The 24803-nt window shown below is 42.2% G+C and overlaps 1 protein-coding gene across 1 annotated transcript in view; it reads right to left on the reverse strand.

Annotated features, from left to right (window-relative positions):
- The window catches only part of LOC139155617 (inter-alpha-trypsin inhibitor heavy chain H3-like), a 55233-nt gene that overhangs the window by 11667 nt on the left and 18763 nt on the right, over positions 1 to 24803 (reverse strand). Inside the window, 9 exon segments of the mRNA XM_070730818.1 lie at positions 4009 to 4060; positions 6517 to 6538; positions 9889 to 9898; positions 11829 to 11983; positions 13837 to 13976; positions 16165 to 16350; positions 21267 to 21448; positions 23665 to 23790; positions 23970 to 24138. Coding sequence (XP_070586919.1) covers positions 4009 to 4060; positions 6517 to 6538; positions 9889 to 9898; positions 11829 to 11983; positions 13837 to 13976; positions 16165 to 16350; positions 21267 to 21448; positions 23665 to 23790; positions 23970 to 24138 — 1042 coding nt within the window.

The following is a 24803-nucleotide window of genomic DNA, read 5'->3' on the forward strand; positions in this document are numbered from 1 at the left end:
CATATAAATCCAATAAATCTAATCTAATCTAATCTAATCTAATATAATATAATATAAATAAATAAATAAATAAATAAATAAATAACAGATTAACAGAGTTTGGAGGGAGCTTGGAGGTCATCTAGTCCAACCCCTATCGAAGTTCTCCACAGAAACCAGTGGGAAGTGGAAGAGAAACAGCCAAACTTTAATTCGGGAGTGTGGGTCTGATTGGCATATAACTCCAATTAATAAATAAATAATAAAATAAATAAATTTGTCCCGCCCCAGAGGAGGAATGAGAGGGATGTTGTGTGGAGGAAAGGGTTATTCTCCTCCTTTTGGGATGGGAGTCGTCAGAAAGTGCGGCAGGACCAATGGGAAGTCTCCCTGCTCAGTGTCATCAGTCTCCAGGCAGAGTCCTTTGTGACATCACCTGAAGGAGGAGGGAGAGTTGAGGCAGAGAACGAAACTGAAAGTGGGAGTGGCGACAACAGCTCAAGGGGAGTTCAGGGTAGGTCCAGATGGCACCCTCCGTTTTCTTTGTTCACGAATCTCAGCTACATTTTCCTCTGTATGCTAGATAGAGGGCAGGACTACTTCAGCTTCAACCACAACAACACAAGAGCACACAACAGATTTAAACTTAATATTAACCGCTCCAAACTTGACTGTAAAAAAATAGGACTTCATTAACCGAGTTGTCGAAGCGTGGAACTCATTACCGGACTCTGTAGTGTCATCCCCAAACCCCCCAACACTTTACCCTTGGATTATCTACGGTTGACCTCTCCAGATTCCTAAGAGGTCAGTAAGGGGCGAGTACAAGTGCACTAGAGCACCTTCCGTCCCTAGTCCTATTGCTCTCCTATATCTCCCATACCTTTCCTCTATTCCTATATCTCTTCTTCTATTCTTTCATTGATATGTTCTATTACTATATCTTCTTTTCTATTCTTTCATAGATATATTTTACTATGAGTATCTCCTCTATAACCTTCATCATGTATTTTACTATGTGTATATAGATATATTCAGGCGGTAGGGAAAGCAAGTAGGATGCTTGGCTGCATAGCTAGAGGCATAACAAGCAGGAAGAGGGAGATTATGATCCCACTATATAGAATGCTGGTGAGACCACATTTGGAATACTGTGTTCAGTTCTGGAGACCTCACCTACAAAAAGATATTGACAAAATTGAAGGGGTCCAAAGACGGGCTACAAGAATGGTGGAAGGTCTTAAGCATAAAACGTATCAGAAAAGACTTCATGAACTCAATCTGTATAGTCTGGAGGACAGAAGGAAAAGGGGGGACATGATCGAAACATTTAAATATATTAAAGGGTTAAATAAGGTCCAGGAGGGAAGTGTTTTTAATAGGAAAGTGAACACAAGAACAAGGGGACACAATCTGAAGTTAGTTGGGGGAAAGATCAAAAGCAACATGAGAAAATATTATTTTACTGAAAGAGTAGTAGATCCTTGGAACAAACTTCCAGCAGACGTGGTAGATAAATCCACAGTAACTGAATTTAAACATGCCTGGGATAAACATATATCCATCCTAAGATAAAATACAGAAAATAGTATAGGGGCAGACTAGATGGACCAGGAGGTCTTTTTCTGCCGTCAGACTTCTATGTTTCTATGTTTCTATGTTTCTATCATCTATCTATCTCATCTATCTATCTATCTATCTATCTATCTATCTATCTATCTATCTATCTATCTATCTATCTATCTATCTATCTATTTTGTCCAATACACAATGAGGGTTTTAGTGGGTATACTAAAAAACAATTGCTGCCAATCTGCCTTCCATTGAGGACCTGTATACTGCACGAGTCAAAAAGAGGGCGGGTAAAATATTTACTGACCCCTCACATCCTGGACACAAATTGTTTCAACTCCTACCCTCAAAACGTCGCTACAGAGCACTGCACACCAAGACAACTAGACACAAGAACAGTTTTTTCCCGAACGCCATCACTCTACTAAACAAATAATTCCCTCAACACTGTCAGACTTTCTACTAAATCTGCACTTCTATTCTACTAGTTTTTCTCATCATTCCTATCACCCATTTCCTCCCATGTTCACTGTATAACTGTAACTTGTTGCGTATATCCTAAGATTTTTATTAATATTGCTTCTTCATTGCTTATTTGACCCCTATGACAATCATTAAGTGTTGTACCACATGATTCTTGACAAATGTATATTTTATTTTATGTACGTTGAGAGCATATGCACCAAGACAAATTCCTTGTGTGTCCAATCACACTTGGCCAATAAAATTCTATTCTATTCTATTCTATTCTCTATATATCTATATACACATAGTAAACTACATAATGAAGGTTATAGAGGAGATACTCATAGTAAAATATATCTAAGAAAGAATAGAAAAGAAGATATAGTAATAGAACATATCAATGAAAGAATAGAAGAAGAGATATAGGAATAGAAGAAAGGTATAGGAGATATAGGAGAGCAATAGCACAGGGGACGGAAGGCACTCTAGTGCACTTGTACTCGCCCCTTACTGACCTCTTAGGAATCTGGAGAGGTCAACCGTAGATAATCTAAGGGTAAAGTGTTGGGGGTTTGGGGATGACACTACGGAGTCCGGTAATGAGTTCCACTCGGCTTCGACAACTCGGTTACTGAAGTCCTGTTTTTGACAGTCAAGTTTGGAGCGGTTAATATTAAGTTTAAATCTGTTGTGGGCTCTTGTGTTGTTGTGGTTGAAGCTGAAGTAGTCGCCGACAGGCAGGACGTTGCAGCATACATGATCCGTTCCTTGATGCGCTTCCCATTTTAAGGTACGGCAGGAGATGTTCCAGTCCACATCCAACATTTGACTGTTCTGTCTGGAACAGGAAGACCTGAAACCCTTCTGTTGCCTTTACTTCATGGATTCACTCTCCAGCACCTCAGAAAAATTTAGGTTTGTTTCCCTTACTGTTGTGGTTAGCTCTGGCCCAGCTCCTGCCCCAAGGACTGTGTATGTGGGGGAGACATCCACATGCTGAAGGCCTGTTTTGCCCCCAGTGGAATCTGCTGGTGAAGGCTCCTCAGACCAAGAAGACATGAGTGACAGGGAGGAGGAGAGTGGGGCAGCCAGCTCAGAAGGAGATCAATTCTCTAGCTCCTCCTTGGATTCAGAACAAGAGTTAATGATACAGCCACGCATGTGGAGAGCGATGCATAGGAAGTAACAACTGAGAGATTATTATCAAAGAAAATGAGGCCACCTGTGGTTGGGTGGGGCTGTGGTCATTAGTGAGGCTGCTATAAAGAGCAGCATGTGGGTTTGGCCATTGTGGAGGATTATCTGATCCTTGTGTTTCGTGACTGCTTTACTGACTTTGACCTTTTGTGTGCTGATGTTTCCCCGCTTTGAAACTAAACCAGAGCAAAGTGTGTTTCACTTTGTGAAAGAAGGACTGTGAATTGCCTCACAGCTGCAAGCTAAGTATCTCAGAACTGATAAGGGACTTGTACAAATTACCAGTTTGGTTGGAGACGAGTGCTCTTTGTTATACCAAAAGAGGGCTTGGTTTAAGTGAATGTTCATTATAAAGAACATTGTTTTGAATTTTCAAACGTGTGTGTGTGTCTGAAATTTGTACCTGTGCATTTTTGGGAGGATTCTACCAGAGAGCCCGACAGAACACTGAATAAGTATTATTTACATATATACATATCTACAAGCACAAAGCAGAAATAATCAACAAACCGCAAATAGCAAGCACCAAGCAAAATACACTCCCCCCTCAAGGTAAAGGCAAAAGGGGAATGAGCAATCCAGCGTCATCAACAGGAGAGAGTAATGGCGCCCTCTAATGGCCAGCCAGGCAAAGTCCTTAAAGTGGTATTACAACTGTAAAAATACAAACTACAATTGGCAGTTTAACATACATGGCAACCCCAAATATCAGTATGTACCACGTACTAACAGATATCAATCAGTGTGTGTGTGTGTGTGTGTTAGATATTTATGAAATCTAAAACAGAAACTTACCACTAGAATAATAGTAAGGGGAAGGCGAAGCTTGATAGCTGGACATTGGTGCCTTTGCTACATAAAAGAAAAACAAAACAAAACAAAATAATTGTTCCCACATGTTGAGATTGTAGGGATATCAATGAAAACATTCTGCTCCATTTCAACAATAGCTTTGAAGGCCTGGTTTACATTCGGGGCAGGGAAAGGCAATATTTGAGGAGAGGCAAGGATCACACAACATAGAAACATAGAAACATAGAAGACTAATGGCAGAAAAAGACCTCATGGTTCATCTAGTCTGCCCTTATACTATTTTCTGTATTTTATCTTACAATGGATATATGTTTATCCCAGGCATGTTTAAATTCAGTTACTGTGGATTTACCAACCACATCTGCTGGAAGTTTGTTCCAAGCATCTACTACTCTTTCAGTGAAATAATATTTTCTCAAGTTACTTCTAATCTTTCCCTCAACTAACCTCAGATTGTGTCCCCTTGTTCTTGTGTTCACTTTCCTATTAAAAACACTTCCTTCCTGGACCTTATTTAACCCTTTGACATATTGAAATGTTTCGATCATGTCCCCCCTTTTCCTTCTGTCCTCCAGACTATACAGATGGAGTTCATTAAGTCTTTCCTGATATGTTTTATGCTTAAGACCTTCCACCATTCTTGTAGCCCGTCTTTGGACCCGTTCAATTTTGTCAATATCTTTTTGTAGGTGAGGTCTCCAGAACTGAACACAGGATTCCAAATGCGGTCTCACCAGCGCTCTATATAAGGGGATCACAATCTCCCTCTTCCTGCTTGTTATACCTCTAGCTATGCAGCCAAGCATCCTACTTGCTTTTCCTACCGCCCGACCACACTGCTCACCCATTTTGAGACTGTCAGAAATCACTACCCCTAAATTCTTTTCTTCTGAAGTTTTTGCTAACACAGAACTGCCAATACAATACCCAGACTGAGGATTCCTTTTCCCCAAGTGCATTATTTTACATTTGGAAACATTAAACTGCAGTTCCCATTGCTTTGATCATTTATCTAGTAAAGCTAAATCATTTACCATATTACAGACGCCTCCAGGAAAATTAGAACTGAATTTACCTTGAACTGTTTCACAGGGTTGAGAGAGACAGGGAGGAAAGAGAGAGAAAGAAAGAGGGAGAAGAAAGAGAGACAGAGACAAAAGAGAGAGATGAGAGAGAGAGAGACGAGAGTGAGAGACGAGAGAGAGAGAGAGATGAGAGAGAGATGAGAGAGAGAGAAATGAGAGAGAGAGAGATGTGTGTGTGTGTGTGTGTGTGTGTGTGTGTGTGAGACAGAGAGAGAGAGAGAGAGATGACCAATAGATGGGAAGGTATGAGATCTGAGGTAAACTTATTTAAAACACCATTGACTCATTATTGCTTTATTTGCTTCATTTCAATTAGATCTCGAACTCGTTATTCAAACTAAAATGTTATAATAAGATCATATTCATATAGAACAAAGGCAAAAAATTACAACTCAATTTACCTTCAGCTGTTTCCAATGATGATAAATGATGGAGGGAGGGAGAGAAAGAGAAACATTATTTTTTTTGTTAAACTACTTTGACTGCAAAAAATTATAGTTCACCTATGGAATTGATTGGCATTTATATTGCCAGTCTATTCCCAATGCCAATTACATGTCAGCTACTTTTATTTCTTCCTAAAAACTTATTCAAGTAAACAGCTAAGTCTTGACCCAAAGTCTTCTCTAATTACACATATTACAGAATATAGTTCATACATAAAATCACCCCCTTCCCCATCCTCCATTGATTCACTTCATGCCGTTATTTAGCAAAGCAGCAGCATCAAAATTTTATTTCCTTTAATTCTTCCAGAGATAAATGTCACCTGAAAGGGATGATACATTTCAGTTTTCAATTCTTTCATTTCAAGGTGCTACAACTTCCTTTGAGAAGGGATGGATCAACTGAAAGAACAACTGTGGTGAGGTGAGCAGATAATAACCCCTTACCCCCAACATTTTCCCCTCATCACCTCGAGGCTCGACTACTGCAACGCTCTCTACATGGGGCTACCTTTGAAAAGTGTTTGGAAACTTCAGATCGTGCAGAACGCAGCCGCGAGAGCAATCATGGGCTTTCCAAGATATGCCCATGTCACACCAACACTCCGTGGCTTGCATTGGCTGCCGATCAGTTTCCGGTCACAATTCAAAGTGTTGGTTATGACCTTTAAAGCCCTTCATGGCATTGGACCAGATTACCTCCGGAACCGCTTGCTACCGCACGAATCCCAGCGACCGATAAGGTCCCACAGAGTTGGCCTTCTCCGGGTCCTGTCGACTAAACAATGTCGTTTGGTGGGCCCCAGGGGAAGAGCCTTCTCTGTGGCGGCCCCGGCCCTCTGGAACCAACTCTCCCCGGAGATTAGAACTGCCCCCACTCTCCCTGTCTTTCGTAAACTACTCAAGACTCATTTATACCGCCCGGCATGGGGGAGTTGAGATAGCTCTTCCCCCTAGGCCAGTGATGGGCAACCTTTTGAGCTTGGTGTGTCAAAATTCGCCAAAAAACTGAGCATAACTCGGGTGGTGTGTCACCTTGAGAAAAAAACATAATTTTGTGATATTTATAGTTTAAATAACAAATATGCATAATTATCTTTCTCTCTCTTTCCTGTCATTCTCTGCCTCAATCATTTTCTCATTTCTCTTTTTTTTCTCCCCTTTATTCTATCATTTCTCTCCCTCTCTCTTCCTATCTTCTCTCTCACACTTTTTCTCTCTCTCTCCCTTCCTTCCTTTCTTTCCTTCTCTCTTCCTTCCACTTTTTTCTCTTTCTCTCTCTCTTTTCCTTCCTTCCCATCTTCCCCTCCCTCTCTTTCTCCCTCTCTCCCTTTATATTTATCTCTTCCTTCCTTCCTCTCTTCCTCCCTTTCTCTCTCCCTCTCGTTCACTTTTCTCTCTTCCTCCCTTTCTCTCTCCCTCTCGTTCACTTTTCTCTCTTTGGCGAACCCCCAAACTGTTCAGATTCAAGTAAAAGCTTATCAAGGGGGGTGGGGGGTTGTAAAAATCTAGTTATGAGCCGCCAAAGGAGGAAGCAAATGGTGCGACGTCCACGCAGGGTTTTTTTTCAGACTCTCTTTTTTGCGAGCCCGGCATGATTTTTTAAAATTACAAATTAATAACCCGGAAAGGGTTTACCTTAGCACCGTCTCCTGTAACACCGTTCTGGAAGGCGAGCAGGGAGCAGAGGGGCGAGGGCAGTGTTCCCTCTAATTTTTTTTCGGGGTGGGCGGAAAAGTACAGTGTCTGAGTGACAATCCCTTTGGGACTGGGCGGCATATAAGTATAAATAAATAAATAAATAAATAAATAAATAAATAAAGTGTGGGCGTGCGCTATCACACATGAGCGAGTTCTTGCATCTATAATTCTATCCTTTCTATGTCTCCCTCCCTCTTTCCTCCCTCCCTCTTTCCTTTCTATCTTTCTCTAACCCTGCCTTTCTCCAAGCCCTTCCTTTTCCCTCTCCCTATCCTACTACCCCTCACCCTCCTTCTTTCCTCCCTCCCTCCTTTTTTCTATCTCTCCCTCCCTTTCCTCCTTCCCTCTTTCCTTTCTATCTCTCCCTCCCTCTTCCTTTCTATCTTTCTCTCCCTGCCTTTCTCCCTCTTTCCCTTCATCTCTCCCTCTCTCTTTATCGCAATTCCCTCTTTCTCCCTGGGCTGCTGTGCCTGCCCTGCAGCCCCACCACGGACGGACTGCCTTAGCATTGGCGCCCCCCCCCCCACACGCTGCAGCTGCCGGACCATCAGCAGCACACACACACACACACACACACTGCGTTTCTCCCTCTTTTCCTTCATCTCTCCACGCACACGCTGGCAGCACACACACGCGCGCGCACACACCCCACACACGCTGCGTTTCTCCCTCTTTCTCTTCATCTCTCCACGCACACGCTAAGCTCCCGGACCATCAGCGGCACGCACACACGCGCACGCACACACACGCTGCCTTTCTCAATCTTTCCCTCTTTCTTTCTTGCTCTCTCTCACTCTCTCTTCCTTCCTATCTTCTCTCTCTCTTTCTCTCTCTCTCTCCCTTCCTTTCTTCTCTCTTCCTTCCACTTTTTTCTCTTTTCCTTCCTTCCCCTATTCCCCTCTCTCCCTCTTTATATTTATGTCTCCCTTCCTTCCTCTCTTCCTCCCTTTCTCTCTCCCTCTCATTCACTTTTCTCTCCCTTCCTTCCCTCCCTCCTTCTGTCCTCTCCTCTTTCCCTCCCTCTCTTTCCCTTCTTTCTCTCCACATCTCCGGCGTGCAGCTGGCTTTGCTGACCGGCACAAGTCTCAAGCCAGCTGCCCCGGAAAGCCAGGAAGGTCCTCCTGCCCCCCCCCCCCGCCGAAAAAAACCCGGAGGTCTACCGCCACCAGCCTGAGCCTCCCGTTGCTCCACTCGGCTTCGCTGTGGACCTCCGTTGTGTTTTCGGAGGGAGGGAGCGGCGGGAAAGCCCTGTGCTGGCCAGGAAAGCTGGCTTTCCGAGAAAGCAGCGCGCTTTCTTACAACTTTCTTTCTTACAACTCTTTCCTGGGCAGGGGGAAGGGAGGAGGCCTGCAACCCCTCCCCTCGCTCCCAGCGGCCCCTGCGAGCCAACCACCGTTCGATGCTTGGCACCACGCCAATCAGCTGGGAGGCGGTGTTCTCGCCCCTCCCAGCCATCGCAAATATCGGCGGGGCGAAAATCGCCCGGCCTCTTAATTAAGGGGAGAGGAAAAATAATAATAATTGCGGTTGCAATTGCACTCCCTAAAGCTCCGTTTCTCCGGCGGCCGCGTGTCACCAAAAATGGCTAGGCGTGTCAGTGGTGACACGCGTGTCATAGGTTCGCCATCACTGCCCTAGGCCATTACAAGTTATGTATGTTATGTTTGTGTGTATGTTTGGTTTTATAATAGGGGTTTTTAGTTGTTTTTTATTATTGGATTGTACATGCTGTGTTTATTAGAGGGGCGGCATACATATCCAATAAATTATTATTATTAATTATTATTATTAGACTATCCACGATTGACCTCTCCAGGTTCCTTAGAGGTCAGTAAGGGGCGTGCATAAGTGCCCCAGTGGGCCTTCCGTCCCCTGTCCAATTGTCTTTCCTTATCTCATTTATCTTTTCTTCCTTTCAAATATGTTCACCTAGACTTTTATATCTTTTCTTTTATTCTTTTCTTTACTTATATTATCACATATCTTTCTCTTCAATGTGTATTATGTATTGGACAAAATAAATAAAATAAATAAGCTTAATAGAACTAGGGATGGGTTGCTACCAGTGCGGTAAGCGACGGCACATCGGTGGTGGCCACCAGATTGCGCAATTTGCACACAACTGTTCCGGTTCCAGTCCTTCGGGCACCGCCATCTTTTTTCTTTAATTTTTAAAAGCTTTATTTATTTATTTGTTTGCTTTGTTATTTATTTACTTACTTACTTACTTACTTACTTACTTACTTACTTACTTACTTACTTATTTATTTATTGGATTTGTATGCCGCCCCTCTCCACAGACTCAGGGCGGCTAACAACAACAATAAAACAGTATATAACAAATCCAATACTAAAAAGCAGTTAAAAACCCATTATATAAAAACCAATCATGCATACAGACATACCATGCATAAAATTGTAAAGACCTAGGGGGAAAGAGTATCTCAATTCCCCCATGCCTGGCGGCAGAGGTGGGTTTTGAGAAGCTTACGAAAGGCAAGGAGGGTGAGGGCAATTCTAACCTCTGGGGGGAGTTGGTTCCAGAGGGCCGGGGCTGCCACAGAGAAGGCTCTTCCTCTGGGTCCCGCCAAGCGACATTGTTTGGTTGATGGGACCCAGAGACGACCCACTCTGTGGGACCTGACTGGTCGCTGGGTTTCGTGCAGCACTTACGTATTGGTGGTATACAAAGATATAATAATATTTATATACACGATACTAGTGAGAGAGAGACAGAAGGACAGGAGACAGAAGGCATGCTGGTGCACTTATGCAGGCCCCTTACTGACTTCTTAAGGAATTGGGTGAGGTCAACAGTGGAGTCTAAGGGTAAAGTTTTGGGGGTTACGTGACGATACTACAGAGTCTGGCAGTGAGTTCCATGCATCAACTACTCGGTTACTAAAGTCGTATTTCCTGCAGTCGAGTTTAGAGCGGTTTATTTTAAGTTTGTATCTGTTGTGTGCTCGGGTGTTGTTGTGGTTGAAGCTGAAGTAGTTGTTGAGAGGAAGGACATTGTAGCAGATGATTTTATGGGCTGTGCTTAGGTCGTGTTTAAGGTGACGTAGTTTTATTTTATTTATTTTTATTTGTCATACAAATATTGTACTGCATTGTACTATGTTTAACATAGTACAGTGATACCTTGTCTTACAAACTTAATTGGTTCCGGGACGAGGTTCTTAAGGTGAAAAGTTTGTAAGACAAAACAATGTTTCCCATAGGAATCAATGGAAAAGCAATTAATGCACGCAAGCCCAAAATTCGCCCCTTTTGCCAGCTGAAGTGCCCGTTTTTGCACTGCTGGGATTCCCCTGAGGCTCCCCTCCATGGGAAACCCCACCTCCGGACTTCTGTGTTTTTGCGATGCTGCAGGGGAATCCCAGCAGAGGAATCTCAGCATCACAAAAATGAGCGCTTCTCTGGCAATGGACGTCCGGAGGTGGGGTTTCTCAGTGAAGGGAGCATCAATGAAATCGCAGCATCGCAAAAACACCGAAGTCCTCGAAACCCCACCTCCGGACTTCCGTGTTTTTGTGATGCTGCAATTTCACTGAGGCCCCCCTCGCTGGGAAACCCCACCTCCGGACTTCCGTTGCCAGCGAAGTGCCCATTTTTGCGCTGCTGGGATTCCCCTGCAGCATCACAAAAACACGGAAGTCTGGAGGTGGTGTTTCCTATGGAGGGAAGCCTCAGGGGAATCCCAGCAGTACAAAAACGGGGGCTTCCCTGGCAACGGAAGTCCGGAGGCGGGGCATCCCAGCAGCGGCAGTGGGTTTGTCAGGTGAAAATAGTTTGGTAGAAGAGGAAAAAAAATCTTAAACCCCGGGTTTGTATCTTGAAATGTTTGTATGATGAGGCGTTTGTAAGACGAGGTATCACTGTATAAGTATAAAGTAGAGATAGAAAAGATAAAAAGGACATTAGGACAGGAACAGTAGGCGCAAAAGTGCACTTATGCACGCCCCTTAAGTTCTACGCTTTCTAAACCTACGATTGTAAGTCTAGTTGCATAGGAGATTCTGTTGCGAGTGAAGGAGTGGAGGGCTCTTCTAGTAAAGTATCTCTGGACACTTTCTAGAATGTTTATGTCTGAAATGTGGTGTGGGTTCCAGACAGATGAGCTGTATTCAAGGATTGGTCTGGCGAACGTTTTGTATGCTCTGGTTAGAGCATTGCAGGAGTTGAATCTCGAGGTGATAAGGGCATGAGTGAATGTGAGTAGAGAATTCCTTGTCCAGATTGGGCTGCAACTGGTGCACCAGGCGAACCTGGGCAAAGGCCCCCCTCTCCCCAGCTGAAAGATGATGGTCCAATGTCAGCTGTGGATCGAGGAGGACGCCCAAATTGCGGACCCTCTCTGAGGGGGTCAAAAGCGATGCTGCTGACATCAATCTGAAGATGTTGCTGAAAAGCACACACCACAAAACCCATGCTTCCCTATCCCAATCTAAGGAGAAAGCATATTCTCCAGGATATTCTCAACTTGTTCAACTGTAAATATTTTGAATATTGGCCCCCAAACCACTAGACGCCAGATAGACTAATGTCCTTATGTCAATATCTTTACCTTCTATGGGTTTATCTGCAACTACTTCCTTTTCTTCATTGTCCTCCGGCTTTGTGACCACCATGGATGTTAATGGAGTCACAAACTTATATTTCAGAGACAACTCCAGGGCTTTAGCAGTAATATTTTCCTTTTCATCTCCCTGTGCTAGAGACCTAAAAGCAAGTACATTGGAGAAGCATTTAGACACTGTTGCAACCATGATAATATTAACTATTCAGTATTCTTCTACCCTGTAGTGCAAAAACATACTGTAAATTATTCTAAGTAATAAAATAAATAATATATGGGCCTTATTGTTCTGCCTGGCCTTGAGCCACCCAGGAACAAAGGAATTAACCAAACACACACAAACCCCAACACTCATGAATACTTTGGAAAGAAAAAAAACTTGTCTCCTGAAAGAAGAAAGAGATAACTGGGACTTAAAACTAAACTCATCACATTCTAATGCAAAGTTACAAAACCTGAAATAATTATCTTGCATTATCTGATGCAATGTAACTTAGGCCAAAAGATCAAATCAACTACAGGCCAAAAATGATGAATAGCTACTAGTCCATTCCAGGCATTATTGAATGTAACTAATGAAACTAATTTTTCCTAAGGTATAATCTTAGGAAATGTCCTTGAAAATGTCCACCAGAAGAGCCCTTCACTCCTCCACTCGAAACAGAAGACCCTACGAAAGCAGACTATCAATCCTAGGTCTAGAAAGCTTAGACCTACGTCGCCTAAAACATGATCTAAGTACAGTGGTCCCCCGATTATCGCGAGGGTTCCGTTCCAGGACCCCTCGAGATAATCGATTTTTCACGAAGTAGCGGTGCGGAAGTAAAAACACCATCTGCGCATGCGCAGATGGTGTTTTTACTTCCGCCGCAGCAGCGAGGAGCCGAAGATTGGGGTTTCCCCGCCGCCCACGCAAAGGGGAAACACCGATCTTCGGCTCCTCGCTGCTGCCGCGCCCGCTGCTTGTCCACCCGCCGCTTGTCCGCCCGCCACTTGTCCGCCGCCTGCCTGCCCGCGCCCCCGCCGCTCGCCCACCCTTCGCCCGCCCACGCCGTTCGCTCGCGCCGCTTCCCAGCAGAGTCCTGAAGCCAAATGGCAAAGGCGAACTTCCGCGTTTGGCTTCAGGACTCAGCTGGGAAGCGGCGCTGGGGTCTTACCGGCCGCCCACGGAAAGGGGAAACCCCGGCTCCTCGCTGATGCCCGCCGCTCGCCCTCCCGCCAGCAAGAGGGGGAAAACCCAGGGAAGCCGCCCAGCAGCTGATCTGCCCGGCGGGGAACGCAAACTCCACCATCTACGCATGCGTGGCCATAGAAAAAAAGGGCGCGCATGCGCAGATGGTGTTTTTACTTCCGGGTGGAAAAATCGCGATACAGCGTTTAGCGAAGATCGAGATCGTGAAACTCGGGGGACCACTGTATTGCCCACAAGATCATATGCTGCAACGTTCTACCTGTCGGCGACTACTTCAGCTTCAACCGCAACAACACAAGAGCACGCAACAAATTCAAACTTAATATTAACCGCTCCAAGCTTGACTGTAAAAAATATGACTTCAGCAACCGAGTTGTCGAAGCGTGGAACTCATTACCTGACTCATTAGTGTCAACCCCTAACCCCCAACATTTCTCCCTTAGACTCTCCACGATTGACCTCTCCAGGTTCCTTAGAGGTCAGTAAGGGGCGTGCATAAGTGCCCCAGTGGGCCTTCCGTCCCCTGTCCAATTGTCTCTCCTTATCTCATCTATCTTTTCTTCCTTTCAAATATGTTCACCTACACTTTTATATCTTTTCTTCTGTTCCTTTCTTTACTTATATTATTACATATCTTTCTCTTCAATGTGTATTATGTCTTGGACAAAATAAATAGATAAATAAAATAAATAAATAAAATAAATCAATAAATCTTTTTCAAAAAAAGTGATTCAAAGTGATTGATTCACTGCTCCTCAAGGATGTCTCTGGAGTAATCACAAAGTTGAAAAAGTCCCAGATTACCGTGCCTCTAGAAGTTGTTGGATGGTGAGGTAAGCCCAGAATCGCTCAATATATTCTCCAAATATGTATTGTTGCTCTTCAAAAGCTTTGTTTGTTTCCTCAACATCAGCTTGTTCGGTATAAGTCACCTCACTTAGTGCCTAGATGAAAGAAAAGGATTGGATTTATAATTTCACTATAATTTTTCAGCAGTACCCTTTTATACAGGTGTTTATTTCTATATTTATTGAGCAACAGATGGTGGAAATGACCTTGGAATACTAATATCAAATGACCTAAGTGCTAAAGCCCACTGCAACGATATCGACAAAAAGGCTTCCAGAGTTGTTAACCTGATCCTACGTAGCTTCTGCTCCGGCAATCTCACACTACTCACAAGACCCTACAAAACTTTTGCCACACCCATGCTGGAGTACTGCTCATCTGTCTGGAACCCATACCACATCTCAGACATCAACACCCTTGAAAACGTCCAAAGATACTTCACCAGAAGAGCCCTTCACTCCTCCACTCGAAACAGAACATCCTACGAAAATAGACTAACAATCCTGGGCCTAGAAAGCCTAAAACTACGGCGCCTAAAACACGACTTGAGTATTGCCCACAAGATCATATGCTGCAATGTCCTACCGGTCAATGACTACTTCAGCTTCAACCGCAACAACACAAGAGCACGCAACAGATTCAAACTTAATACGAACCGCTCCAAACTTGACTGTAAAAAATATGACTTTAACAATCGGGTTGTCTCCTCTATTTTCACTTTTATCTTAATATATATTACTACACGTCTATTTTTCTTCCTATGTATTTGTGTATTGGACAAATGAATAAATAAATAAAAATAAAATAAGTCACATGTGTCAAAAAATTTCAGGCAGGCTTTAAAGGTCTGAATGAACCCCATGGGTTTCTAACACATTACAGTTATTGAGGAGATACCTGTATTGTCTTGCAATTAACTTATATTTCGGTTTTAATATCTTTGCTCTACATAAATATGGTCTTATCTCTCGGTTTGAGTTTGGTACAAGCTGGGTTGCTATGGAATCACTATACAGTGGTCCCTCGATTTTCGCGGGTTCGAACTTCGCGAAAAGTCTATACCACGGTTTTTCAAAAATATTAATTAAAAAAATACTTTGTGGGTTTTTTCCCTATGCCACAGTTTTTCCCGCCTGATGACGTCATATGTCATCGCCAAACGTTTGTCCATCTTTAATAAATATTTTTTTTAATAAACTTTAATAAATAAACATGGTGAGTAATAATCTAAATGGTTGCTAAGGGAATGGGAAATTGTAATTTAGGGGTTTAAAGTGTTAAGGGAAGGCTTGGGATACTGTTCATAGCCAAAAATAGTGTATTTACTTCCGCATCTCTACTTCGCGGAAATTCAACTTTCATGGGTGGTCTTGGAACGCTTCCCCTGGGAAAATTGAGGGAACACTGTATAACTATTCTTCAATAACAAACAAGTCCTGGCAACAAGCATCCCGCAGAGAATGCCTTTTATTCAGGCAGAAATCATGGTTTTAAAGCCTTGTTCAATCACACCACCAGTCTCACATCTCTTCCATTGAACGATGTTGAAACTCCACACCCAATTTCCCCAAATCCTTTGCCTTTATACTGCCTGGAAGTGACGTCACACCCCAAAGAGGCTAAGTCTCTACACGAATACCTTTTATTCTGCAACTCCTCTTGCCTTCTCAGCAATCTTCTATAGCAAGGATCTATCCACTGTCTTTCCACTCTAATGTCTTCCTCATCCTCTGACTGGGACCACTCCCCCCATTGTCATATCACACGGCAAGCCCTGCATGGCACAGGGCCAGATTATCTCCGAGACCGCCTTCTGCCGCACGAATCCCAGCGACCGGTGCGGTCCCACAGAGTTGGCCTCCTTAGGGTCCCGTCGACCAAGCAATGTCGGTTGGTGGGACCTAGGGGAAGAGCCTTCTCTGTGGCGGCCCTGGCCCTCTGGAATCAACTCCCCCCAGAGATTCGCACTGCCCCCTCCCTCCTTGCCTTCCGAAAGAGCTTAAAAACTCATCTTCGCCGCCTAGTAGAAGGTAATTTATGAAAGAGGAAAGTAAGAGCAGAATAGTTTAAAAGATTTGTAGTTTATTTAAGTAAATGATATAATTAAGGAAGTTTAGAATTTAGAAGATATTGAGGGGGGGGTGGATCTGCGTATAGCGCAGATGTTTTTGGGTGATATGACATCCTTTTTGCATCGTGGCAACCAAAACTGAATGCAGTATTCAAGTGTGGCCTTACCAAGGCCTTGTATCTTGGGGAATGTTGGACTTCAACAACACCTACCCCTTGAGCTTTTACTTCTGCTGTGATACTGTTGAGGTCGTTGTCTGTAATCCGTCCAGCCACAACTATTTCAGAGCCATCATAATAATGTTTAAAACTATTTTGAGTCAAATCCGAGATGGCATTTTCCTTATAGTCTAACTCCACTTCAGTAAGCAGAGGATTGGCTACTTCATCGTAAAACCCCTGGGAACAAAACAGATGTTAGGGTTATTATAAACTGTAACACCAAAAGGGTACTTATTCTCAAAATCAAAATATTGGAAATAAGAGATTGCTTTTTTTAGACACAGTATTTTGATTTTTTTTTAGCCACTTTTTAAATATCTGAATCTAGACCACCCTGGAAAAGTATTTTGGAAAACAAAACTCTTGTTGAAAGTCTTGATTCTTTAAAAATCTTTTCCTTTTTTTTGACATCTACAATTTTGTACAGATAATGGAAAAGGGGGACTCCATGACAAGGAGGATTAATCCGCATGAATCCCAGCGGCCTTCTCCAGGACCTGTCGACCAGACAATGTCACCTGACGGGGCCTAGGACAAGAGTCTTCTCTGTGGCGGCCCCGGCCCTCTGGAATCAGCTCCCTCCAGAGATTCGCACTGCCCCCACCCTCTTTGCCTTCTGCAAGAGTCTTAAGACTCACTTATGTCACCAGGCATGGGGTAATTAAATCAAGCCCCCTTGTCTACTAAATGTGATGTGTGGTTGTGACTGAATTGGTTGATTGATTTTAATATACTGGGATTTTAGCTTGTAGTTTTTAGTTATTAGATTTGTTGTATGCATTGTTTTATATTATTATTTATTATTATTATTATTATTATTATTATTATTATTATTTATTAGATTTGTACGCCACCCCTCTCTGTATTATATAGTATTTTGTGAGCCGCCCCGAGTGTTTGGAGAAGGGTGACCTACAAATCTAATAAATAACAACAACAACAATAATTATAATAATAATAATAATAAACCATGTAAGTTTAGATATAACAATAATATTAAACTTGCACAGTACAAAAATTAGGACTGTGTTACTATACATGTTAATAATAGAGTCATCACATCTGATGAGTTTTAATTCTTAATTAAAACTTTAATTCTATAATTTTGATCTCATTAAAAATTTTAATTCTTTAATTCATCATATATGATCAATGAAAGGTCTACTTTCATTCCTCATATATGATGAATTAAAGAATTAAAATTCTACTTTCATTCATCATATGGTCCCTGGTGTAGGCTCTCATGAGATAAATTTTCCTGATGTGAGCAGCTTTTTCAAAGAAAGAAACCACAATTTTTAATGGGACACAGATATAAACAAATGACTTTTTCTTGCCTTTTTAAACCAAGCCTCTCACTTGTTATTAATTTTGCCAGGAAAGTATGAAGTATGATATGGAATGAAAAAACAATAGCATTTAGACTAACCGTGTTTTTCAGAGTATAAGACACACCTAAAAGAGCCTGATAATTTGGGTGCGCCTTATATTCTGAAGGTAGCTTTTTCCCCCCAGCCGTAACTAGCTGCCAAGGATCTTCCCCATAGTTCCCTCTAAGCTGAGCAGTGAGCAATCGCTCACTTAAAAATCATCATCAACTCAGAGTTTTCCAAACCTGCCCAGAAACCGAGAGGGAAGGAGAGAGAGAGGAAGAGAGGAAGAGAGAGAAACAGATAGAAAAAAGAGAGGAAGGAAAAGAGAAAGAAAAAGAATGGGAGTAAGGAAGAGAGAAAGAAAATCAAAATCTAGTTTGAAACTAGCTCAACTATTTAAGTGGCATTTTGATATTGATAGAGTTGCCCTATTATGAGCTCACTGTTATAGACACACAGTACAGTATTTTATTTTGAAATTCTCTGAGGCAAAACAGGGTGGTTTTTTAATTTGTTTGTTTGTTTGTTTGTTTATTCATTCATTCATTCATTCATTCATTCATTTATTTATTTATTTATTATTTCTGTGCCACCCAGTCCCAAAGGGACTGCCGCTCAGACACTATACTTTTCTGCCCACCCCCCCCCAAAAATTAGAGGGAACACTGATCTTCCCAGCTCTTACCTTGCAGGCTATTTCATTGATTCTCTCTGCAAATAAGGTTTTCCAAGCCCTAAGTATTTGCAGGATTTTTTTCATTGCTCTAACTTGCTCCGAGTAAGTTTCTTTCCAGCCCTAACCAGGTGCTAACAATGTTCCCAGCTCTTACCGGCTTGCAAGCTCTTTCATTGTTACTCTCTGCGAAGAATCTTTTCCAAGCCCTAAGTCTTTGCAGGTATTTTTCCATTGCTCTACTTGCTCCAAATGTTTCATTCCAGGTGCTAATGATGTTCCCAGCTTTTACTGGTTTGCAAGCTCTTCCATTGCTACTCTCTCCGAATAAAGGTTTTTTTAAAGCCCTAACTAGGGGATAAAATAATGTGTTCAACCTGACCAGGCTAAGTACGCTAGCCAGATGAATACTGGCTAGATGTCCTTCCTGGTGCCGAAGTGGAGTTTGCAGCAATGGTCGCCCAGAAAGTAATGCACCACATTTTTTTTCTCAGCCTACAGTAATGGCACGAATGCGAAACTTTAGATATACAATATTTGAGTTGTCAGGAGTGCGTGTGTAAATTTTGCGTTTCTTCAGACAAATACTGTAGCTGTAGCAGTGTTTCGAAATGGCGTCTGTAAGTGATGTATGTTAGAAGCAGCGTGTCGTCATTGAATTTCTCACTGCAGAGAAAGAAACTGTTGGGAACATTCACAAATGTTTGTGTAGAGTTTATGGAGAATCTGCAATCGACAGAAGTACAATTAATCACTGGGCACAGAGGGTGAGGCTATTAGAAGACGGTTCGGCAGTGCAGAAACGGCTTTGTAACCAGAACAAGGAGTGGTACCGACAAGGCATCCACGCCCTTGTGTCTTGCTGGAGGAAGGCCATAGAATGGGACGGAGATTACGTGGAACAATAGGGAGTGTAGAAGAAACCTCCTTCTTTCTGTTGTGGTTAGCTCTGGCCCAGCTCCTGCCCCAAGGACTGTGGATGTGGGGGAGACATCCACATGCTGCAGGCCTGTTTTGCCCCCGGTGGAATCTGCTGATGAAGGCTCCTCTGTGGCAGACAGCTCAGAAGGAGATCAATTCTCTAGCTCCTCCTTGGATTCAGAACAAGAGTTAATGATACAGCCACGCATGCGGAGAGCAATGCATAGGCAACAACAACTGAGAGATTATTATCAAAGAAAATGAGGCCACCTGTGGTTGGGTGGGGCTGTGGTCATTAGTGAGGCTGCTATAAAGAGCAGCCTGTGGGTTTGGCCATTGTGGAGGATTATCTGATCGTTGTTTGTCGTGACTGCTTTACTGACTTTGATCTTTGTGTGCTGATTTTTCCCTGCTTTGAAACTAAACCAGAGCAAAGTGTGTGTCACTTTGTGAAAGAAGAAGGACTGTGCTTGCCTCACAGCTGCAAGCTAAGTATCACAGAACTGATAAGGGACTTGTACAAATTACCAGTTTGTTTGGAGACGAGTGCTCTTTGCTATACCAAAAGAGGGCTTGGTTTAAGTGAATTTTCATTATAAAGAACATTGTTTTGAATTTTCAAAGGTGTGTGTGTCTGAAATTTGTACCTGTGAATTTTTGGGAGGATTCTACCAGAGAGCCTGACAGAACACTTTCTTGTGTGTAAGTTTCATTGTGCTCAATAAATAATTGTTGAAGAAAAAAATGTGGTGCATTACTTTCTGGGTGACCCTCACATTTTTCTTTGGGCAAGAAACATCTGCCGCTACCTAGGATTGAACTCTTAACCTTCCAAATGGGAGGTGAGTGTCTTCACTGCTAGGCCACCATGCTGCTCTGTTGGAGAATCAATACATATCATGACCAACAGAAGCTGCTACCAAACTTCATTTGGAGTAGACAGTGATACCTCTAGATACGAGCTGCTCCACATGCGAGTATTCCAAGTTACGAGCCACAACGCGAGCGGAATTTCTGTTCGACACCCGAGCTCAAATTCGGGATATGAGCCGAGCTTCCGCTAGTTGGCGCAAGAATCTCCTTGCTTCCAGTTATCTCGGCATGAAAAACAAAGTCTAAAGGCATTCGTTCGAGATACGAATTGATCGACTTACGAGCTCGGGTCTGGAATGAATTAAACTCGTATGTCGAGGTACCACTGTAATTCCTACAATTTTGAGATGGCAAACAGGAAATTGGGGTAAGTGGGGATGTTGTGTTTGGGCCTGGGCCAGCTGTTGCTCCCACAGATGGGAGCGACGCGGCACAAAGTGAATGCGAAAGCCTGGCTGACAGCCAGGAAGATGTGGCAGACAGCCAGGAGAACGAGACCACTGGGACGCAGGATTCAGCAGACAGCCCAGGGGATTTGGCATGCAGTCCCTCAGACAGTCTTTCGTCCCTGGGTTCTTCTGCAGATCAATATATTGATCTATGTAGCTGAAGAGCTATGCAAAGAAGGGATCACTTTAAGGAGTATTACAAGTCATTATAGGAGCACCTGGGCTGGGTGTGGTTCTTATACTGAGGGCTGGGTGTGGTTCCCTTAATGAGGGCTAGCGGGATAAAAGGGAACAAAGGCCCAGGGCAAACTGTGGCTGTTTATCTGTGTTATTTTCTGGTTCCTGCTCTGAAGTTTCTGTTCTGTGCCATTGGAGTTTTCAACCCAGCTTTTTCCGACAAGTGGGAGGTGAAAACTCTGGGACTTGCTGTTTGGTCCAAAGATTCAAAAGGACTCCTGCAACGTATTTGCTCATTTCAGGTTGTCTTTGTTTTTTCCTGTGTTTTTGTATGCGGCTGAAGTAAGCCTACGAACTGTTTTGAGTAACCCTTTTTTGTTTACCTAATACAAGTTTGCTGATTAGCAGAGCATGTGTGTGTTTGATTTCTTTTCCTTGGACTGTTACGCATTGCCTGAGCCAGTTAGGCAGAACAGGTGAGAAGAGAACACATCTGGTTTTTTTGTGTGTTTGAATCCAAGTAAGGGCAGTGTTGTTACCATATCTTGTTCTCCGTGTCCTTTCTCTGCTGCAGAAATATTTCATCATACATATAAATATCAACCTTTCATATGCTTGTTCTTCTACCTGTAGTTGTAAGGCTGCATCTGAGTCTTCAAAAATGCGGCGAGCGACACCATTGTTCCCTGTTGCTATTCTCTCTAAAAATGCATAATCCACAGAATGACCAAATCCAAGATTGTAGATAGGATATTTTCCTTTAGTTGCATTCTTAGCATTTTCTTCAACCTGTCTGGAATCAGTTACACCTGTACAGGAAGGATCACAAAGCACAGTTACATAGTACAATGATCTGAAATGTGTTTGTGGACAGAGCAATCCTGTAATTTTAATACATGTCTCTACAACAGGGGTCTACACACTTGGCAACTTTAAGATCTGGTTACTTCAACTCCCAGAATACAACTGGCTGGAGAATTCTGAGGGTTGAAGTCAACTCCAAATCTCAGCTAGCAAATGCTCTGGGAAGAAGAATGTGAACTCCAAATATGAACTGAATAATCTAATTATCACAGATAATCCCCACTCGGTTAAAGATCTCGGTATACTAATAACAAAAGATTTAAGTGCCAAAGCCCACTGCAACAACATAGCCAAGAAGGCTTCAAGAGTTTTAAACCTAATCCTACGTAGCTTCTGCTCTGGCAATCTCACACTACTTACCAGAGCTTGTGAGCCACCCCGAGTCTGCGGAGAGGGGCGGCATACAAATCTGATTAAACTGAAACTGAAACTTACAAAACTTTTGCCAGACCCATCCTCGAATACAGCTCATCTGTTTGGAACCCATATTGCATCTCAGACATTAACACCCTTGCAAATGTCCAAAGATACTTCACCAGAAGAGCCCTTCACTCCTCCACTTGAAACAGAATACCCTACGAAAGCAGACTATCAATCCTTGGTCTTGAAAGCTTAGAACTACGATGCCTAAAACACGATCTAAGTATTGCCCACAAGATCATATGCTGCAACGTCCTACTGGTCAATGACTACTTCAGCTTCAACTGCAACAACACAAGAGCACGCAACAGATTCAAACTTAATATGAACTGCTCCAAACTTGACTGTAAAAAATATGACTTTAACAATTGAGTTGTCGAAGCGTGGAACTCATTACCGGACTCAGTAGTGTCAACTCATAACCCCCAACATTTCTCCCTTAGACTCTCCACGATTGACCTCTCCAGGTTCCTAAGAGGCCAGTAAAGGGCGTACATAAGTGCACCGGTGTGCCTTTCGTCCCCTGTCCAATTGTCTTTCCTTTATCTCATATATCATATATATTTTCTTCCTTTCATATATCTTCTCCTCTATTTTTACATATTATCTTTATATATATTACTTCATGTCTATTCTCTTCCATATGTATTGTGTATTGGACAAATGAATAAATAAAAAATAATTAATAACAATAACATAGAAACATAGAAACATAGAAACATAGAAACATAGAAACATGGAAACATAGAAACATAGAAACATAGAAACATAGAAACATAGAAACATAGAAACATAGAAACATAGAAACATAGAAACATAGAAATCTGACGGCAGAAAAAGACCTCATGGTCCATCTAGTCTGCCCTTATACTATTTTCTGTATTTTATCTTAGGATGGATATATGTTTATCCCAGGCATGTTTAAATTCAGTTACTGTGGATTTATCTACCACGTCTGCTGGAAGTTTGTTCCAAGGATCTACTACTCTTTCAGTAAAATAATATTTTCTCATGTTGCTTTTGATCTTTCCCTCAACTAACTTCAGATTGTGTCCCCTTGTTCTTGTGTTCACTTTCCTATTAAAAACACTTCCCTCCTGGACCTTATTTAACCCTTTCACATATTTAAATGTTTCGATCATGACCCCCCCTTTTCCTTCTGTCCTCCAGACTATACAGATTGAGTTCATGAAGTCTTTCCTGATACGTTTTATGCTTAAGACCTTCCACCATTCTTGTAGCCCGTCTTTGGAGCCCTTCAATTTTGTCAATATCTTTTTGTAGGTGAGGTCTCCAGAACTGAACACAGTATTATTCCAAATGTGTTCTCACCAGCACTCTATATAGCGGGATCATAATCTCCCTCTTCCTGCTTGTTATTACCTCTAGCTATGCAGCCAAGCATCCTACTTGCTTGCCCTACCGCCTGATTGCACTGTTCACCCATTTTGAGACTGTCAGAAATCACTACCCCTAAATCCTTTTCTTCTGAAGTATTTGCTAACACAGAACTGCCAATACAATACTCAGATTGAGGATTCCTTTTCCCCAAGTGCATTATTTTACATTTGGAAACATTAAACTGCAGTTTCCATTGCTTTGACCATTTATCTAGTAAAGCTAAATCATTTACCATATTACAGACGCCTCCAGGCGTCTAATATAGTGTGGAGAAAACTATGTGAAAACAAGGAGAATGAATAGTGATTTTATTTCCACGTTCATCCGTCCTCCTACTTACCTACGTTTGCAGCCCCGTCAGATAATGTGATCACCAGAGAGGCACTTCGTTCAGGGACAGATTTCAATTCATGAGCTTTATTCAGCATTTCAATGCCAGTCATTAAACCATCATGATAATTTGTTACTAAAAAGTGGAAGAAGGGTTTCATTTTTAAAAAAAGACGAAAATGAGGATTCAAATATTTTTTTAAAAAAAATCAAAATCTTCTTTTTTAATTAAATGTTTTTAGTACAGCCATTTTATTTTAAACTTATCGTAATATAGCAATTTAACTTTAATTTTTTCTTTCTTTTTCTACTTACGTCCCAAATCGGTTATCTTTTTAATAAATTCCTTTGACTTGTTCACATTCTCTGGAGTAGCTTGAACTAAGTGATCTTTCCATTTTGAAATTGAACTTTCAAACAGGATGATATTAAAGTGATCTTCTTCTTTTAAGTCTTCCACTATTTTGGTCAAGGCTTCCCTTGCCTAGAATTATTTTTTAAAAAATATTTGAGTGACAAAGGATTCTGCTCCATAATCCAATCTAGCTACAGTGTTCCAGAGATTATTCCATAGTCGCCTAAAACACGATCTAAGCATTGCCTACAAGATCATATGCTGCAACGTCCTACCTGTCAATGACTACTTCAGCTTCAACAGCAACAACAACACAAGAGCACACAACAGATTCAAACTTAATATTAACCACTCCAAACCTAACTTTAAAAAGTATGACTTCAGCAACCGAGTTGTCGAAGCGTGGAACTCATTACCTGACTCAGTTGTGTCAACCCCTAACCCCCAACATTTCTCCCTTAGACTCTCCACGAGTGACCTCTCCAGGTTCCTAAGAGGTCAGTAAGGGGCGTACATAAGTGCCCCAGTGGGCCTTCCGTCCCGTGTCCAATTGTCTCTCCTTATCTCATTTATCTTATCTTCCTTTCAAATATGTTGTTAGCCGCCCCAAGTCTGCGGAGAGGGGGTGGCATACAAATCCATAAATAAATAAATAAATAAAAAGATCGATAGATCGATAGATAAATAGATACATAGATACATAGATACATAGATACATAGATACATAGATACATAGATACATAGATACATAGATACATAGATACATAGATACATAGATACATAGATACATAGAT

Source organism: Erythrolamprus reginae, unplaced genomic scaffold, assembly GCF_031021105.1.
Source record: "Erythrolamprus reginae isolate rEryReg1 unplaced genomic scaffold, rEryReg1.hap1 H_33, whole genome shotgun sequence".
NCBI lineage: Eukaryota > Metazoa > Chordata > Lepidosauria > Squamata > Dipsadidae > Erythrolamprus > Erythrolamprus reginae.